Source organism: Podarcis muralis, chromosome 5 (genome assembly GCF_964188315.1).
Source record: "Podarcis muralis chromosome 5, rPodMur119.hap1.1, whole genome shotgun sequence".
Lineage (NCBI taxonomy): Eukaryota > Metazoa > Chordata > Lepidosauria > Squamata > Lacertidae > Podarcis > Podarcis muralis.
Window position 1 is genome coordinate 57,538,287 of NC_135659.1, and position 21,028 is coordinate 57,559,314.

The 21,028-nt window shown below is 40.5% G+C and overlaps 1 protein-coding gene across 17 annotated transcripts in view; it reads left to right on the forward strand.

Moving 5' to 3' along the window:
• Positions 1–21,028, forward strand: part of ANKS1A (ankyrin repeat and sterile alpha motif domain containing 1A) — a 118,212-nt gene that overhangs the window by 28,035 nt on the left and 69,149 nt on the right. For all 17 annotated transcript variants that reach the window (XM_077928900.1, XM_077928905.1, XM_077928911.1 and 14 more), the window contains 10 exons: positions 4,867–5,163; positions 5,741–5,816; positions 6,931–7,032; positions 7,714–7,806; positions 9,044–9,237; positions 11,532–11,612; positions 13,339–13,459; positions 15,781–15,821; positions 17,573–17,687; positions 19,439–19,980. In XM_077928900.1, coding sequence (XP_077785026.1) covers positions 4,867–5,163; positions 5,741–5,816; positions 6,931–7,032; positions 7,714–7,806; positions 9,044–9,237; positions 11,532–11,612; positions 13,339–13,459; positions 15,781–15,821; positions 17,573–17,687; positions 19,439–19,980 — 1,662 coding nt within the window. The remainder of the gene's footprint in view (positions 1–4,866; positions 5,164–5,740; positions 5,817–6,930; positions 7,033–7,713; positions 7,807–9,043; positions 9,238–11,531; positions 11,613–13,338; positions 13,460–15,780; positions 15,822–17,572; positions 17,688–19,438; positions 19,981–21,028) is intronic.

Here is a 21,028-nt window from a genome sequence, read left to right on the forward strand (position 1 = left end):
GATGCAGCAGGCTCTTCTTAGGTTCTTACATAACTTTGCATTCCTATGACTTAGTGAACTTTTAGACATAATCAAATTTTAATAAGGACTTAATGTGCTTTTAAAATCAAGTGACATTTCAGACCTAATCTAGGTCTCTTTAACATGTATAATAAATTAGGAAATTTTAAATAGTAATTTCATTTCTCTATCACAAATATCCTTTGTTAAGCATTCTGTAGGAGCAGGGGGGGAAACTAAAACTGTAAAAGTCTATTACAAACCTGCACAGAATGCATACAGAAACAGTAGAAGTATACCATTTTGTATGCCCATCAGTAGTGCTTTCAGTTGTACAGTAGGTTGTCATACAGTGAAAGCTTGCTTCAGTCAGGTTGATTTTCTTCTTCTTGCTTTTTGCTTCCTTCTGGTGGGACTTGCAACAAGTCCATTCATATGTCAAGGAGAAAAAACTTCAAAACATATTTTCTCCATTTGAAAAATACTTCAGTGACTTATTTTGACCCCCTCCACATACACAATGTAATGTTCGATCTTGAATGTTATAAAGTACAAATGTAGGCCCCTGACAAATAGAGGGTTGTGTCTTTTTTTTCTTTGCTCCAGTCTGCTATATGGCAAGCCACGGCGTTTTTACATGTGAATCCCTTGGTGCAGGTTTGGGGGTGGGTGGGACTGGAACAGGACAAGAAGCAGAGCAAACATTATTATTCCCACCCCCCAGTTTCCCGCTTCCCTTTTCATCCCCAACCCACACTTCCTTGTCCCAGTGCAAGTAAGGAGAACCTGCTTCTGTATGCGTATCACTTGTCGGATTAGTAATTATGATCTTAAATCAGATGCATTTGATATCTGGAGGTTGCCAGTCAACATTACATTGCTTTCAGTGGAGTGCACACTTGAATGTGCATTGGATGGGCATTCAATTTAGTTATTTCTGATCTAGCAAGGGAAATGTTCGTTGAAACAAATTTTCTCATGTGTCAGTCTAAGTGCACCTCGGATCATGAACTTTGTGGCTGCCTGTTGCAGCCCATTGCTCAAGCCAGAAGTGGTCTGTTTGGCATGTCTCCAGAGCATGGGAAGAGTTGGGCTCCAATAATACATACTCTCTCCCAACTGCTATACCTGTCAGGCCCAAGGAAAACAACCCACTTGGCACAGTGGCTTGTGTCTGCATGCTATCTGCTGCCAGTAATCAGAGGCAGTATAAAGGGTACATGTATGCACAGTCCTGACCTGCCAGGTGAGTGGGGGAGATAATTTTAAAGAATAAGTTACCCATCTACATACCTTTAGTGTGTTGGTGTTTTAATATGTAGAGAACCTACTTCAGATCTCTCCTTTCTTGCTGCTCAGCATGTTCACTTGTTGCACATGTCTCATTTGAAAATAGCAAGACTGATCTCTAGATTTTTAAAAAATATACAATATGATAGAATGGTGTTTTTTTAAGACTTGCAAACATTTACTCTTAATACTGCAAGACTATTTACTATAGTCAAAGGTTTTAGCAGGTTCCTTAAAGGCAGAAAATCTGAATGTATTACCGTATTTTTCGCTCTATAACACGCACCCGACCATAACACGCACGTAGTTTTTAGAGGAGGAAAATCCGTAGGCATGCCACCCGTAGGCATTTCCTCCATAACACGCACAGACATTTCCCCTTACTTTCTAGGAGGAAAAAAGTGAGTGTTATGGTGCAAAAAATACGGTAAATTCTGTATTCAGGCTTTCCAAAACCCATAGGGGTCAAAACTTGTTATCTGCTGCAAGGAACACAGTCCTTTACATAAATTCTCTAATTTCCAGCAGCATTAAGGCTTGAAATGATTATTCACCCTCATTTCTCCAAGGATAGGAAGCTACAAGTAGAGAAAGCCTCAGGAAAGGGAAGAACTAACTCTCCAAGGTTTCATGCAGTGGCCTGGGATAAGCTGGGGTAGAGATCAGGCTCATAACTTGATCTTGCAAGAAACACACAGGCAGTAGCAGCCAGAAGGTAGAGAAAGAGGAGCATTATATTGTTGATAAAATGCATGAACAGTTCACCTCAGTAGGGCTATTGAAGAGGATGCAACAGTGCATGAAATGTTGGGGTTCCAGTACTCCAGGATCTGCAGTGCTAAAGAGCCTTTCTTTGCCCTGTAATCAGTGGAGACATTCATGTCCATAACAATAAATAAACAGGATTTATCTATACATGTTATATGCATTTTCAGCTGACTGTAGTGTGGTGTAGTGGTTAAGAGCGGTAGTCTTGTAATCTGGGGAACTGGGTTCGCATCTCCGCTCTTCCACATGCAGCTGCTGGGTGACCTTGGGCTAGTCTCACTTCTCTGAAGTCTCTCAGCCCCACTCACATCACAGAATGTTTGTTGTGGGGGAGGAAGGGAAAGGAGAATGTTAGCCACTTTGAGACTCCTTAGGGTAGTGATAAAGCGGGATATCAAATCCAAACTCCTCCTCCTCCTTCTTATATACCATTAATATGAACGACAGTGACTCTAGATGTAAGCTGATATCAGTAGTAGTTAACTAAACTAGATGTCTAGCAGGAGATTGTAGAGATGTAGTCATCCTCAGGGCATGTCATTTTAGAGGGTTAAAGTTAATTTTTTCAAATTTCTTCGGGGGGTGTCTTAAAAAAATGTTTGTGATTGGAAAATATTTAGCTTCGTAAGTACGTTTGATGAAGAAGCACATTAACTGCTTTTGGAAAACCAAACATTTTTAATTTTGCCTTCTTAAAATGATAGTGCTTTATTGTTTTTATGCTGTATTTTTGTATACTGCTTTGGAATTCTTAAATATTAACTGGTGTTGAAATACTTTTTAACAAATAGATGCATTCAAATGAAAGACATTCCCCAACCTTTTACTTTTATGGGGAGCAGGAACAGGAAGAAATTGCTTTTGGCAACTCAGGCAACCGGGAATATACTAGAGCCATCATTTTTTCGCAGCTCCTTACAAGAAATTTCTGAAGTTCTTTGAACCTGAGGCTCTCTGACATGAGAAGATAATGCTTTAATTCCATCCGAAAAATTATTCATTTTTCTGCATTAATCAGCTCTAGCTGATCTGTGAGGCTGAAAGTTAAGTGTCCTTATGGTTTTGGGGTGTGAGGAAAGGATTGGCCTCTTAAGGAGTGGTAACTTCATATTTATTATAAAAATTCCTTCAGAACCAGATATTGAGCTGGAGCGGAAAACATAATATAGCTGCTTTCCAGAGGCTTAAAAATCTAATGGGAGCTCCTTTTTAAATTATAAATGCTTATGTGCATCTCAGATGAACCTATATTCTCATATTGTTTATATGCAAATTTAAATGTAAATCGTCTATTGATTAAAAACAGATTAAAATAGGATAATGTAGCTGCCTTAAATATTAATCATACACATCTTCTTTTCTTAGTATCTTCTTGTCTCTTCAATTAATATTAACGTTAACTAGATATTAACATGGAGGGGAAAGACTACAATCACCTCTGCATAATACTAGATGCTGTAAAGTATGCAGAATAGGATGAAGCCAGCACTTTTGATTTATTTTCCTGGTGTTGTTGACTCCTGTGGCACATGATATATGATTCATATGTAATGTTCTGTCAGAATACGTCAAGATTCTTTGGTGTCTGCTCTTAAGTGCTACATCTTAATTATAAACCCTGAGCCATATGCCCTCTCTCTTTATTCCTTGTGAATTTCTGTGCTTGCTCTTAATGTTGCATTACCTCATCTAGTTTCACCTTTGCTATAAATCTCTCCCCCCCCCCCCCAGCAATTCCTCAGCTTGGGCTGTTACTTTGCAATTCATGAGCACTTGTACTCACCCCCGCCCCTAGTTTTTCAGAGTTTTTGCATACGTGTCACTGTTCGTATTAATTTCCTTTTTGTTTGCAGCATGCTATTAAATAATGAGCTCCTGAATGTAGATCTGAGATTCTTTCTATCTTAGCCATTTTTGCCATGCTTTCATGTGGTCCAACATACTACAGCAAAACATAGCATGCAGGATTAAACTATGAAGTACTCTATATTACACCTAGTCCAGTGCAAAACTGCCCAGCTTTCAAAATTCTAGTACGTATTAGTGTATTTTTGTTAAATTGGAGCATTTCTGATAGAAGCAAGCTCAGGTTAACCCACTCAGCTCAGCTAGTTACATATGGATCACAATAAGCTTCTTTTGCTAAAAAGAAGTAGTAGTAGTAATACAAGTTAAATTAACTGCAGGCAAGTTCTATAGACTTTTATAAACAAAAGTACAGTGGTACCTCGGGTTACAGACGCTTCAGGTTACGCGTTTTTGGGTTGCACACTGTGGCGAACCCAGAAGTACCAGAATCGGTTACTTCCAGGTTTCAGCACATGCACAGAAGCGCTAAATCGCAACCCGCACGTACGCAGATGCGCCGCTGCGGGTTGCGAACATGCCTCCCGCATGGATCACGTTCGCAACCTGAGGTTCCACTGTATAAGCAAGGGAATTTGCAGCCATTGCATTGTGCATTAAAATTATGTTTTTGAAATCTGGATAAATACGCAAAGTTGACACACTTTGATTGCAACATTGATGAAGTAAAGATAAATACAAGGGGAGAATTCTGGAAGCATTACTATTTCTCTCACAATGACCTATTGAGCTGTGCACTGTTGACTTCTATCTTGCCAGATGCCTGTATTGCTTCGTTCTTTTATCAATGCGGTACTGCATAAACCTTAGGAAAGAATTTGATCAAACCATTTTATTATAGTTATATTTAAATCAATGACTGCCTATGAGTTGGTATTTTAGAGATGGTAACATTATCTCTTAATCCGAGTCCTAATGGTTTTTGTATTTGTGTAATCTCAGAATAACGACAATGAGACGGCACTGCACTGTGCAGCTCAGTATGGCCATACAGAAGTGGTGAAGGTTCTTCTGGAGGAGTTGACTGACCCTACTATGCGCAATAACAAGTTTGAGACTCCTCTTGACTTGGCTGCACTCTACGGGAGATTAGAAGTTGTGAAAATGTTGCTCAATGCTCATCCCAATCTTTTAAGCTGCAATACTAAGAAACACACACCTTTGCATCTGGCTGCTAGGAACGGCCATAAAGCTGTAGTTCATGTTCTCCTGGATGCTGGCATGGATAACAATTACCAGGTACTTTGTTGGGGAGTTTTGTGAATTTAATATTGAAGTAATGTTCTGGGTATCGGATATTGGCATTAACTCTCTTGGGAGAGGTACTAAGTTAAATGAAACCTAATCAGAGCTCTCCTTTGGAAATGCCTTGAGGATTACAGGGGTTGACCTGCAGGTTCAGTTCCAGACTGCTGTGATCTCTCTGGCAAGCATGCCCCCATAGCAAGTTTACAGAAGCGGCTACATTTTCAACTAATTCCCCAACCTTTCTGTGTTACTGCTCCTTTCACAAAGGGAAACACACAAGATTCTTAAGACTGAATTAGAGGTGAAGTAGCTTCTGGTGTGGATTAGAGGTTAAGTAGTTTCTGATTGATGTGGTTCAAAGTGATTACTCGTAATTTTGAAGAAGCTGCCTTAAACACTAGAATCTCAGTACTGGTAAAGAAGCTTGGGGAATTTTTTTTCTAGTTGTGGATGAGCTGTAGCAGCTGGCTTTTGTTTGTGAAATGAGTCCTTGCGTATGTGCAAGTATTGCCTTCAATGTTCTCTGATTGCATTCACAACTTGGATTCATGCTGTGTTTGATTTACAGACGGAAAAAGGCAGTGCTTTGCACGAAGCTGCTTTATTTGGCAAAACAGATGTAGTACAGATACTGCTAGCTGCGGGTGAGAATCTTTCTGCTAAAATGATGTATCAGTTGTACTGTGATCTTTAGACTGTAGTGAATGTTTGGGGAATATTTTTTTTTCTTTCATTGCAAACATCCTGCAATATAAGCTGTATTTAGGCCTCTGAAGGTCTTTCCCTCCATCAGCCTTTTAAAAGTTATGTTCCATACCCAAGCATCAATGTTAATAAAAGCTAAATAGAACTTACTAAAACTTCATATCTAACTATCATAGACACCACAAATCAGTCCAAAGAGAGAATGTCTTGCTATACTTCCCAAACTGGTTTGGGGGTTGTTATATGTCTTCAAGGAAGGGAATTTTATAATTTTGGTCTGGCCATCAGAAAGACTATTTGCATAGCTTTGTCTGGACATAGCACAAGGCTGGAATAATTGGGACTGTGTTCTCAGCAGATTCAGAAATTCTGCAATAGGACAGAGATTTTTTTTTCTATTCCAGAATAATAGTTGTATTCATGTCATAGCAAAAATAGCAAAGATGAATAATATTATCGTGGTATAAATTTATTCCATAATAAAATTGTTAATCTTTAAAGTGTCCCTGATTCTGTTTGGTTTGGTTATTTATGTAAGAAGCCTTATATTAAGCAATATAATGCAGCCATAATCATTATTTAGAGGTCAAGAATTTGTGCGCTACAAATTCTCCCCACAGTTTGCTTTCACCACAGTTGAGTGCCAAATTTACATCAGGGATTAATTACATTTAAGGTTTGCCAGGATCAGATTTTTTAAAAAATATAAAATGGAAAGCCTTTACACGACTTTAGGATTCCTGAATTGCTTTATGCATCAGCGCAGCAATACTAAACTATGGTTAAAGCAAGCCTTGGAAGGAAGGCAGAATGCACATGAAAGAGGGGAGGAAGAGATTACACCAGCCCTGGACTTTTCTTGATGTTTATATCAGGGTTTGAGTATGAAAATGTTTTATCTGCGTCAGACATCTGACCCGGATGCTTGTACATCTTTTAAGTGTTCTGTTTTGCAGTTCACAATTTGACCATGACTTTTTTTAATGATAGACTGTGTATAAAGCCACATTTTAATGAAAAATAAATTGTAACCCTTTCTATATATGTCTTAAGGCATTGATGTGAATATAAAAGATAACAGAGGCCTGACTGCTTTGGAGATTGTGAGGGAGCTTCCATCTCAGAAAAGCCAACAAATAGCAGCTCTCATTGAAGGTAAGTCACCTGTGCAACAGGGCTTCCACTCCCCCTCCTCATCCCCCCACCCCAAATTTGGCTCTGGCAGGAGTTGGGAGAACCCTTAGAGCAGTGTGTGAGTAGAGGAGAGGAGTTCTCATTCCAGCTGGCAAGCTGCATTGCTTGCACAGAGGAAACGATTGAAAGAGTGTGACATTGAATTCCACCTAATATTATTGTACACATGCACAAAGTGTGGTGACTTAGACTAACTGAAGCAACTTATAAAGTTTTGGGTTGTTTAGTGAACTCTAATGCGGGTGTGAAAACTGACTTCTAGTAAAAGTGTGTGTGGTGTATGATGAGTGTTGAATTTGATTATTTAGCGCTTCAGTTTTCCTTATCCAATTTCAGATGCGGATGACTATAAGACACCTTGTAATTGGCTCTTGACGTGCTGTTGGTGGAATTGGCATCATTAACTTATGCCATCAATGAGAAAGCAAGGCCAATCGAAGCATTTGTTTCTAGACATAATAGGCTTAGTACTATTTGACTTTTTGTCAAATTTGTAGCATCCAAGTATTATGAGCACATATTAAATTTGTCAGTTCTGAATAAATTAAAAGTAAGCTGGTATGTTCTCTGTAAGACATCTACCACTGCTGCTTCTACATATTCTTCGTTTCTACAGCTGACTTGCCCTTTTTATTTTTTCAGATTGCACAACAGGGAAGAAGATTGCAAAAGCAGAAGACAAGACACCGCCAGCATCAGCTACCTCTACTGAAACCTCAGTTCGTGTCCCCCAGGGTAAGAAATTGGGTGGAAAGGAAAACTTTAGTTGTAGTCAGTACCTATTATAACACATGCTCTTGCAGGGTGTATGAGAAGCATGTCTCATACTACAACAAGTACTGAAGTAATTTTAGGTTGTTGTGATTATTTGTAAGCATGCTATTTTCTACAGTCTGACTATTAATGTTTGTACAGATTTTTTGGGCGGTACCTATAAATCCAAGAAGGATGGTTTTTAGCACCCACCACCAGTATTGCTTTATTTGTTGAATAGTTGATATAAAGAAAGATTAGAACCCAAGAGGCTGAATTTTTGTTAATCTGCATGGCAAGGGAATAAGAGAAGACAGTTAAGTTAAATTTGTGCAGGTGGCTATTTCACTGAATGTGATATTGCACCCATGTTTGCTTGTCTGGCACAGTCATTTAGTACACTGTTGCTTACTGCCCAATGATATTATCCTTGCTTCTCTTTTATTCCCTTCTCCCTTCATCAGATCTAATGTTCTTTCTGTTTAATTTCTGCAATCTGGTGTCCCTATATTTTGTATGTTTTCTGGGCCTTTTCAAATCCCAGTGTCCCTGGACCTTTTCCAGTTGTGCGTCAGCATGGGATGACTACAACTGTTGTTGATTATTTGTGGCTTAGGGCCCTCATATTTATGGGACCGCCTCTCCTGGTATGCCCTGCAGAGAACCTTAAGGTCCATGAATAATCATAGTTTAGAGGTCCCGGGCCTAAGGAAATCAGATTATCTTCCACCTGGGCAAGGGCCTTCTCAGTGATGGCTCTGACCTGGTGGAATGCTCTGTCCCATGAGACCAGGGCCCTTCAGGATTTAACCTCCTTCCGCAGGGCCAGTAAGACAGAGATATTCCGCCTGGCTTTCAATTTGAATTTAACTTGATCTTTTATTCCCCTTCCCTCCCCCTCCCCTTTTTATGAAGATTACCCACTCTGGAATCCCACAGCTAATTCTCCCTTGGCTTCCTCGCTGACCCTAATTTAGCCAGCTAGCCCTGGTGATAATCTAATGTTCATTGGATGGATCTTCCCCTAAATTGTTCTTTGAACTTTGAATTTATTCACACTTTTATACTGTAGTTTATGTTTTTTGTTGTATCACAATTAAGTGTTTTAAATTTGTTGTTAGCTGCCCTGAGCCCAGTTTTCTGAACTGGGAAGAGCAGAGTATAAATAAAAATGTATTATTTATTATTATTATTAATTATCAATTTCTGTTTCCTCTAGGCAATGTGGAGAAAGCAGTGACAGAGCTGATCATAGATTTTGATGGAAAGCCAGACGAGTGTCCATATGAAGCCTTGTACAATGCAACATCCTGCCATTCTTTAGACAGCCTTGCCAGTGGAAGATCTTCAGACAGAGATTCAGTGAATAGGGAAGCGGAGATGACCAGTGTTAAAGTGACAGGAGTGAGGCCTGTATGTAACCTGATGTGTGTTGTCTGTTTCCTTTTTATGGAAAGTAGTCTGGGATATATCTCCAGGCCTGTGCACTCTCCACACTTGCAGTAAGTTGATAGCCTAGCTGTACAGTTTGACCATAATATTAAATAATTGCAACAGGCTTTGCTTACTGAGCAATTGGAAGCCACTCCCTGCTGCATGTGCTACGCGTGATGTTCTCCCACAGCTCTTGAGCATTATAACTTCATGATGTGATGGCTATCCGGATTTTGGTGAAATTCTACACCAGTATATTTGGCTGTTGAATGTGTTCACTGTAATGAATCTCTTCATGTTGCTCCTGCTACCTCAGGTTGTTCACTGAGTTACAAGGAAAGAAGCTTGTGCAGAGCATGACCTTCATTTAAATATTTTTGTTTTCCATCCAGCTTTCCTCCATCCAAAGAATGTTGAATGCCAGGCTTCTCTGTCACATTGTTAGTTCGTGATTTTAGTTTGGGAGCAAATCAATTATTTACAGAATTTGTAGATGCAATCCAGTAGGGGGAGCTTGGGGGCTTTACAGGATAATTATATAGCTTCAGTATGATTATATAGCTTTCCTGAAAGCAGTCTTGCCTAAAAGGATCTGCGTCTGCTGGATCTAGTATCTCAAGGTCTGTACGGACTGTGGAGCAGATAGTGTTGTGTATTGGAAGCATGCTACCTTGCCTTCATTACTTAATAGCTTCATAGAAAACTGTAGAAATACACATTGAGCAATACTGGAGCAGAGAAAAACAGACAAAAGCTAACAGCTAACTGAGAAGAATAGCACTATAGCCTAGTGCAGTCTGGAATCTACTAATAAAGCAAAGATTGATTACTCCATATCATAAGCATACAAATGAATGCAAAACCACACAGTGAACTAAACTTGAACATAGATTGGTTTTGCATGGGCAGTCTTTGTGTCAGACAGGCTCATCTTATATCTGGGGCAAGAAGAACATGAGATGGACACAAAGCACGGCAGTTAGATGAAGATGGGCCTATAACAGGGAACACTGCAACAGCGTGTTCTTGTTACTCATACTAGTGATCAATCCTGATCAGGAAGCCTTTTATACAGACCAAGGAAGAACCACATCTTCTGGCATTTTAGGCAGCTTGCTTGTTGGGTGCCTTCCTTATAGTGTCTTAATTCGGTGTGTGCATGTCGATCTATAACCTTGCCTGACTCACAGCAGCAGAGCATATGCCCTCGCTGCCCAGGGCGGGCACACTTCCAAGGGGGGCGGGGCGTGGAGGGTGCCCTCCCAGGCACGGGATAGCTGCTCGGGTGCATGGAGCAATGCGTGCACCCTGCAGCCAGGGGCAGAGTGAGCCGCCGATGGCGGACATTTGGTGTGCCGCCTGTCTGACTGCCAAATGTCACCCCCCTCAGCGAAGACACCCGGGGCGGTCTGCCCCCCACTGCCCCCCTCCCTCCGCCCCTGCTGACTCAGGTTCTATGCTCATTTCTGGCCCACCCTGGCATTAATGTCTACTGGTGTGGTTTTTAGAAACATAATGAAGTTTTAGGATGTTAATGAAGCAGAATTTAAGGAAGGTGCCCAGAGCATTATTTCCATGCCAACTTTCCATGTACTTGTGAAATTTAGTATATCCAATATTGGTTGCCTGAAACTAGCTATCTAAGTCAATCATTAGATAGTGCAAAGTGCATGCAAAATCTCTCTGGTGGCACTAATGCAAAGACAGATATTTTACTTATTTTATTTAAAACCACTTATATACTGCCTAATATTATACGTTTGTGTGAGTGCATAATGGTCATTTAAAACCATTTAAAATCAAGACAATAAAGTATGAAAGATACAGTAGCAAGCATAACCAGCTAAAACGCAGTGAGTCGGATAAATGTGCCCCAAAGGCCTGAGTGAGTAAATAAGCTTTCAGCAAGCGGTAGAAACACATCACGGTTGCCACTTGCCTGATTTATGAGGGGAAGTGGTTCCACAGGGTGGTGCCACAACAGAAAAGATAGGTGCCAGGCAGATAGTACATCACAGTGCCCCCGCAGTGAAGCTCTGTGTTTTGCAAAGCACTGCCATATCATCAAACATTAGCAAATTCTCTCTAGCCCGTCTAGTTATGAACTGTAACACATAATGAGATCATTATTTTAAAACATTAAATTGCCATCAACAGAGGTATTAAGGGAGGCAAGGTCAGTTCTTCCAGGGCATACCTGCTGCTTCCAAAAAGATCTGAAAGTTGGGAATGAATTTGGCACAGGATACTGACAGTGGTTTTCTGTACTGTAGAGAGAGCGTCCGCCGCCTCCTGCCAAGCCTCCCCCTGATGAAGAGGAGGAACTTCTGGAGAAGCAAAGTTCGTCTTCTAAGGTAAGTGTATTGTTTCCCTCTGAGGGGCTGTTATGGTGGAGGAAGTTTCTTCAAACATTTTAATATCTTAGAAGACCCAGATATTTTTTTCTACACTTCTGTGATTATTATCAAAGTTAGGGTTGCAATCAACTAACTTTTACTTGTAGTAGGCCCATTGGAATTAATGGTCATGTCTAACTTACATCTATTAATTTCAGTAGGTCTACTCTGAGTAAACATTAGCTGAATACAAGCCTTAGTATCTTTCCAGTATACCACCTACTTCCAACTCCATTCTCACTCTTGTTTAGAGCATCTAGATCTTTCATTCCACAACTGGCAATCTGTTAGACATGCACCTTTGGAATACAATTCTGCCTGGTGTATTCCTCGACCCTAGTTTGACAGAATATTTCTCCTTTGAAGAAAAGTTCACATTAGGCACTGAAAACTCTGGTTCAGTTCAGACATGGTTTCCTGTAAATGCAACCACAATGTAAGGTGCTGGAGTTGGAAAAACACCTAGACATTCTTGATATTCTCATTCTCTGTGCCTATATATGGCCACATGAATTCAGCCCTTCCCTCCGGCATCACTTTTGACACCACCCCTATATAGTAGTTGTATTTTCTTCAGTCCTGGGAAGGTCTAGATTTATTTATTTTATTTAGTAATTAAATTTGTATACCACCCGTCATACTTGGATCTCAGGATAGTTCACAACAGATAATGTTGCAACTTGTCATTCTAAGGCAAGCGTGCTGCTACAAGATACTTACCACTTCCTGCATTTCACTAGTGCCTGTTTTACACTTTAAGGACAGTACAATAGCATCTTATGCACATTTAACTTGTGCCATTTCACCCTCCCGTGGTTGAAGCTGGCTGGTTGAAATTGCACAAATTAAATGCACACAAGGCAGAGTGCTTAAAAGCTCTTTTTGCCCTGGGTTTTCCTGGCGTGAAAAGAGCTTTTGAGCTCTCTGCTTTGTTTACCAAGCAAGGCTCACTCAGCACGCAGGCTCTAGGATGCTTTCGCGAGATCTCATAGGGCTGTCTGAGTTACTGCAAGATCTCATGTGACCCTCCCTAGACTTCCAGAGCCAGCACACCGAGGGGGTCTTGCCCAGTAAGCAAGGCAGAGAGCTTAAACGCTCTTTTCATGCTGGGTTGCCCAAGCAAACCCAGTGCAAAGCCTGGGGACGGTTGTGTGAGATCTCATGGAAACTCGGACAGCCCCACAAGATCTTGTGAGAGCATCCTGGAGCATATGCACTTACCGGGTAAGGCCTTCTTGATGTACTGGATCTGCAAGGGTAAGGGGTGCTTGTGTATAAGCAATTCCAAGGGGGCAGTTTGTGTATATGCACCATTTCCAGAACGTAACCCCCATATAAGGTACAGTTGTACTGCATTGGTACTAAAGGACTCTGAGGGCACTGCAAAGTGTGCTTCAAATTGCAGTACTATAGCAGAAAATGGGGATTTTGGTATGGGTCATTTGAGGTGGAAGAGAAACAGCATTAAGGGACTTGTAGGTATAGTTGAGGCAGAACGGTAATGGGATTGTAGGAGGAGGGAAAGTGTTATCTGTCGGTAAAGAAGACGCTGTAGCACTGAAGGTTATACTCCTGAGACTTCAATCTCTTAAGCATATTCCATGACCAAAAAGAGCCTCGTCAGTGACACTGCTAGCTTTTACCTAACTGCACATGCCATGTGTGTGTCTTTGTGTTTGGTCAGGGTTTTGTCAGCAAGAGGAAGAGTAGGGGAAGCACAGCCGATGAAGAAGAGGAGCATCCTTATGAGCTGCTGCTAACAGCAGAAACTAAGAAACATTCTGCAACAGATAAAAAAACAAAAGGTAAAAGTTATTGCAAATATATGTAATTAGCATGTATTGGGCAGAAGATGAGACGTTCAAACCATTATTGTTTTAGCTGGGTGGGCAGGCTTATTTTGCAGTGACTGTCTGATAAGATACTTTTGTAAGATTTTGGTTAAACTATTTCTTCCTTGGCATCTTATTCGTGATGGAGTGTTCATTTTTCTGGTACCTGTGAAGACTATTAGTGTCTTAACTTTTTTGTTTTACAAAAATTTTAATTTGGAAAAATAAAGCTAGGTGGAAATCTCTCATCTGGGCAACAAGTCATTGGTATGCAAGGATTAGTGGAACAGCTCTGATCAAAGTATCTACCAATGCACCAACTGATATGGCTTCCTTTGACATAATCTGCTCTTTTTGTTGAAGCCTGCTGGGAAAGTAATTAACAAAGGAGAGAGGCAAACACATACAAACAAATCTCCTATTGACCCACCTAATGGAAATTAACTATTCCCTCATATTCAATACTTAATTATTCTGTCCTACAGGAGCCCAGCTAATGTGTCTTGCATGTGATTTGATAACTGCGATGTTCTTTGAATTTTGTTGTTACAAAGCTTGCACCCCTACTACTTCAAGTGAGAGGTAACTTGAGAGCACTTCATGTGTTACATTTTCCTCTAAATATATATATATATATATATATATATATATATATATATATAGAGAGAGAGAGAGAGAGAGAGAGAATATTATTAAATGGTCAACTCATAAAACATAAAATTCAGAATAAATGACCAACCCTGAATCAAATAAATTCTCTAAAAATATTACTAAAACAAAAATATTTTCAGCAGTTGACAGCATATCAGAATTGTGGGTCTATACCTGCTTTCAGTAGGAACAATATTCTAAATTACTGGTGGCACTATGCTAAAAGCCTTGGTTTGCATGAAAACTAAGCACTGCTGTTCAAAGGACAACATGTAAATCATGTACCCTGCTCCTATGCATATTGATTTGAAAGAAAGTCTTATGTTCAGTGGGACACACAGGCAACCCCATATGTATGTGTGTTCAACTCTTGCATGACTGCATATATGTGCAGCTCCGGGAAATAAATAAATAATTCAATTTAAACGGCAAAAGGTGCAAAAATGGCCCCAAAACAGCACAAAGACTGCAGAAAACGTGTTGAAAATGGCTAGTAAGTGCTGCTTGTTTTTAAAAGGGTTTCCAGAGGTTTAGAGGGTGTTTACAGGCTTTTTGGATTATGTTCCCCATTATACATCTAGACCGGATAGATGGGAGGTGGCCTGCTCTTAATGGGGTTACACTCCCAGCTTGCGTTCCCAGCTTAGGGGTACTTCTAGATCCATTGCTTTTGCTTGAGGCACAGGTGGTCTCAGTGGAGCAGAGTGCCTTCCATCAGCTTTGGATGGTGGCCCAGCTGCACCCCTATCTGGATAGGAATAGCCAAACTTTTGTTGTCTGTGCTCCAGTAACCTCTAGGTTAGATTACTGCTATGTTGGGAACTTGATGTGAGAGACCTACATAGTTCCAGTCACCACACACAGGCAGTGTAAGGTCCCAAACAGTTCACTGCTGCAGAAGATAAAAGCTTCAGTAATACAGTTCCGGACGTTGATATATACCTAGGTTTTGCAGATACAGATAAAGGTATATAAAAGTACAAGGAACCTCTGTCACCACAGTAATTCAAGACGTAATACAGACTCCAACTCCCTTCACAATACTCACTGACTGACTAATAAGCTGACAAGGACTGCCTCTCCCCATATGAACTGACCCAGACCCTATGACAGAGCTTTCCAAACTTTTCATGTCAGTGACACACTTTTAAGACATGCATCATTTCGCGACACAGTAATTCAGATTTACTAGCAAACCGCAGGTTAAATGAACCCCTTTCTAGCCCTGGGAGGAGCAAGGGGAGTGTTTGCATGACACACCTACACACAGCAGCCGACACACTTACATGTCACGACACACGGTTTGAAAAGCTCTGCCCTATGAAAGACATCTGAGGCCCTTGTCTGTGTGCCTCTTCTATCAGAAAGTAGATGATGAGGATTGAATGTGGGGCAATGCTTTCCTACTGAACTATGGTCCTTTGTAGTTTTATGCAGCCCAACTTTTACTGTTGTACTGCTGATAGTAATCTAGTGTTGTGACATAGTTCCCGAATTTTGACAGTTGCCTCCAAACAACTTTCCTCCAGGTAGGATTTATGTTGCCGTTCCCCTACCCCATGCTGCCCTTCTCTTAACTGTTACTGGCCAAGGACAGGGATGCATAGTTCACATGTTAAATATTTTTATTTTTAAATTCTTAGGTGAATCATCTTCAGGTCCTGCCAGCAGTGTTCAGCCACAGGTAGGACAGGATTGATCCTTAATATGCATTGAACCTAAATATAATGGATATAAACAGCTTGGGAGGGAAATCTTAACATTTTATGTTTACTGTAGGAGCAAAAACAATTTGCAGCTTATATGCAAGTTAGTCAGTATAGGCTTAAGTGGTAAAGGACTGTACATGAAGTAAGTGAAAGAAGGAAAATGCCTGTGACTTCCTCATGTGATGTATTTGCCTAGTGGGGAAAGTTGTAATAAATTATGATGGGAAGTATAACATCATGTTCTTTGAGGTCTCATGGGTTATTTGGAAAATGGAATCAAAATGGAAACATGAACTCACTATTATTTACTTATTTAATAAAAAAATTATATACACTGCAGCTGACACACTAATGTGTTGTGACACACAGTTTGGAAAACACTGTTTTATAGAGAGATACTTTACTACTGGGCTACTTCTTCCCTGCCAAGATGTACTTGTAAGCTAAGGAGGTTATGGTCTTCCTGTAATGCCTGCATGTTTTGCAGAACAAACCAGATGGAAAGCCAAGTATGGTAGCTTTCTAGATTAACTTTCCAGTATAAGCAACAGACATATTATTTATGCATGTATTATATTTGCGTCCCATCTTTTCTTCCACATGCTCAATTTTATCCACATAACAAGCTTATGTACCTCATACCTACGGGACCGCCTCTCCTGGTATGCCCCACGGAGGACCTTAAGGTCCATATATAGCAACATGCTAGAGGTCCCAGGTCCTAAGAAAGTTAGATTAGCCTCAACCAGAGCCAGGGCCTTCTCAACACTGGCTCTGGCCTGGTGGAATGCTCTGTCTCATGAGACCAGGGCCCTGCGGGATCTGATTTATTTCCGCAGGGCTGTAAGACAGAGTTGTTCCACCTGGCCTTTGGCTTAGAATCAGTTTGATTCCCTCCCCCTCTTTCTTTTTCCTTTCTCCTCCTGTGAAGAGGCTGCATCCTAATGTTTTAATGTTGTTTTTTAATCTTTTTAAAATTGTATTTTAATCAACTTGTTTTTATTATTGGTTGTTAGCCGCCCTGAGCCCGGTCTTGGCTGGGGAGGGCAGGGTATAAATAAAAAAATATTATTATTATTATTATTATTATTATTATTATTATTAGATAGGTTAGGACATGTTTGATGAATATTGCTGTGGTAACATGTTCAGGAAGGTTTGTCATGACCACCAAAAAGGGAGATGCAAAATCAAATGTAACAGAAAAAAAGCAGAAAGTAGTACGGTCAGGACATAGTACAATATGTGTGTACAATTGGCCTGCTTGCTGGTTTGGTGTGCAATATGGTACCAGGCATCTGGTATTAGAGTTGGCATTTTGAGAATCCCATGCTTCCACATTCTAAAAACCATATTTTCTAATCATCATGGTTGTAAAGAGCAGCTTAGAAATAAGCAGGGAGCATCTGATTTATCAAAACAAGGAGGTAGGCATTTTCAGGGCTCCAGTGATTCCCAAGCTATTTTCTTTTCCCTTAACCTTGTTCATGATCTAATTCATGATCTAAACCAACGTTTTGTCCTTTTCACCCTTCTATTGCTTTCTGCCACTTGTCAAAGTTCCCACTTATACAAAGTCACATTTTGAAACCTTGGAAGTTGGGTACATAGAAAACATTTTGTACTTAAGTTGCAGAAGTATTATTCTGGGTGTAGAGTTTGCGCTTTGGCACATGCTGCTTTGATAATGGCATTGGAACTTAAATAATATAAGATCCTTTTGCAGGCCTGGCCACGAAAAGGTCAGTCTTCCCAAGATTGCCAGTGGCCACTGAATTGCCAAGCTTCTTCTGACTTTTCTTCTAGTCATTCTGAGCAATATCCAAGTCCTGAATCAAAAGGTAAGTGTTCATTCAAAGTCTTTCCAATTTCACTGAAGTGTACTTACTTAGAAAAGAGCAACACCAGTTTTTCTGATCTCAAAGCATAGTTTAGAGTGTTAAATATGGAGCATTACTAAAACGCTTGCAAAGGTTTCTCACAAGACTTTGCTCATGACGGACAATATTTTTCTGTTTGCTGTTTTGCTTTTAGGAGATGGAAAGCACATCCACTGTTTCACTTGAACAGTGACCCTATTGTTGGGCTTCATTGCTGGCTTTGGGACAGTCAAATGTTCCAGTGTGCAACACACACTGTCAGCTGCTTCTCCACCCTCTGAATGCAGTGCTGCTAAATATTAACATTACGTATAGATACCACATTAAATAGTCTCAGTCCTTGCACAAAAGCTGGGAAGACATTCTGCACTTTTATCTCATTCTTGCCTCTGACCTTTAGCCAAGGCTGGATTAAAATGGTTGTGGATCCCGGTGCAGTTCCCAAAATTGGGCTAAAAAAAGAACACATGAAATAAGGTACCAAAAAATAACTATTGTAGTATCTTAAAGCCTGAGAAATTAATTATGGTATCATATTTTGTGGACTACAAAATATGCTCTGAGCCTGAGGAGTTTGACAGCTCTCAGCAAACCCCAAACAAAACCTTGATAAACAAACAAACAAACAAAAATACTCTGAGCACATGAAGTTTCACATTATAAACTCATATAAGTCATAATTGTTTCTTGTTCACTTTCTGCCTTGGGCCAGTCACCAACTCTCAGCCTAGCCTACCTCACATGGCTGTTGTGGAAATATAAAAGAAGCTCTAAAATGGCTACAAAGGGGGACTTAGGGCTTGAAACCTAGGCATAACATTTTGATTCCTTTAACCAAGAGTGATATGTACTATAAAAGGCCATGTTTTTGGTCCTGCCTCTTTCTGCCCTTTAAACACCATCCCGTATTTAGCTATTAAGGACCTTTGTATTGTAGTTAGGATGCTAGGTGGGGGAAGGTCTTTAAATTTCACTTTTACCTATAGTGAGTATTGGAAATTGTATTAATAAAACTACAAACTTTTGAATAATTCATATCTGCCAATGCTTTAAATCAGGTCCTCTTATTTGATACTAGACTTATGTTTTAATTTGTTGTTAAGTGTCACGTTTCAGCAGCAGTTCATATTGCAAGCAATAGGGCAATCCACTCTGTGTGGAGGAATTTGTTAATGAGAAGCAAGCTTTTGGTGGAGTTAACCTCACTACAGAGCTCTTATTTCTCTTGCATAAGGAGGTGAGCTCAAGCCACTAGGGAAGGAAGCAGCTGTAGGGAGGAGGGGGAAATGTTTTTGAACTTGCAGGTTGTTTGCAGCTTTTATTTTTCCCCACCCAGTGCTCTGTGCCAAGGGTAGGGAGTGCTGCTCTAAATAACACTTTGGCCTTTATGGAAATATCTTGTGTTCCAGGAGTCTCAGCCTGCCCCTCTCTCTGCAGAGTATAGTTAGCACTTCTCCAAACCTTATATAGCAAGGGCTGATTGTTAGTGTTAACAGGAATAAAATGAAACGGGGCGGGCTGCCAGATTGCATAAATCAGGCCAGTGTTTGGAATTTCATAAATGCTCTGACTTCGGGTACGATCTGAGCACTCAGAACAATACTGAACTGTTCTTTTTAATTTCTCCCTCTCAGTGAGGGAAAGCCGAAGCTCTGTTTCTTAATTTCTGTGTTTGGCCTTTGTTTTTTTGTTTTGCTTCCATCTTACCGAAGACCAAAGGAGGAGCAGCAACAGCCAAGCAGATGCCCAAGATGTCCAAGTGCTGGATCAGTTCTCAGGTCTGCTGCATGGTTCTTCTCCGGTGTGTGAAATAAATGAGGACCCTTTCAGGCTTATTTCTGCTGTGGGCAAAGGAAGTACCGAGGGGACTGCTATGCAGCTTGAAGATGTTGAGGAATCCATATCGGTACAGACTAGCAGTGCAGACCAAAATAAAGTGGTCTATTCAACTGTCCGCCATACCAGTGACAACAAGTTGGACCCTGAAACTTTAGCACATCCTCACTTGCCACAGCACCCTGGTGGTGCTGAGGAAGGAGACAAGAGCAGTGTTGTGGGCAGAATTTACCCAGGAGGCAAGCCCAGAGCAGAACTCAAACTCAGCCGTAGCTTGTCAAAATCGGACTCTGACCTCTTGACCACCTCCCCAACAGAGGACGATACTATGGGGAGCAGAAGTGAATCACTTTCCAATTGTAGTGCTGGAAAGAAAAGGCTGGAGAAATCACCTTCATTTGCTTCAGAGTGGGATGAGGTAAGGCTGACCTTGACCTTATAAATCTGTTTTCGGTGGAATATTGTTGCAAGAGTTGATTTTAATACAGCATTTTGGAGGGTAAAAAGATTGGAGACGATGCTTTTTTGTCATATCTCTGTTTTACTTCCCCTTTTTGTAGATAATTACAATTTATCCTCATAAATTGAATCTGGAGCTCTGAACATAGTTGGTGCAGAATTGAGGGGGGGTGCTTAAAAGATTTTTAAACATATTGTTAGAAATTCAGGTTCAGGGTGTGAATTCCCTTGGCTTGTCTGTGACTTTGTAGAATGAATTCTGTACTGCTGGGGTGGGGGTTGGGGGGGGAGGAAGCTGAAAGTGCTGGAGAATCAGTTGTCACATTGGAAAAGCTTCCACAGCTTAGTCTCTCTAGAATAGCTTGTAGAAAAGAGTGGGTCACATATCTAGGTCACCACTGTCTGCTTTGTATAAATGAGAAGTCATCAGTAAAGATGAGGAGTTCCTAAATACTTTTGCACAGGTAGCATAAAGGAACTAGTTCAGAAGATTAATAGAAAGCCAGCTTACTGTTACATGCGCAAGACCACTAACTGGTTAAACTTGCTGATAGAAAGTTGCCTTAGTGAATAACTCAGCTAAGATTAAGTGTCCCTCTTGAAGCTTCACCACAGCATTACTGAAGCATTCTTCAGTAATGCTGATTCTACGGACTCTAAAAGTAGAGTCACATGAAAGATGCAAGTATAAACTGCTTCTAAATAATTAAAAGGGGCTCAAACTCCAACAGAGGGTCAGTTTTGAGGAACTACATGTCCAGTCTAAAACGAATGTAAAGGGAATTCGCTTGTCTGGCAAATTACATCCGTTGTGAAATAATGGAGTCACTATTTATGTAAAAGAATCACTATTTATATAGTTCAGTGGCATGTCTTTGTAATCATAAGAAATAGATTAACCTTTATATTAAATGATTCTGCACATTTGGGAAGATGGCAATTTATTTAAAATAACAGGAGGACCTGTCCTGTGCCCACCTAGCCAGGGTGACAGTGGGATATAGTTT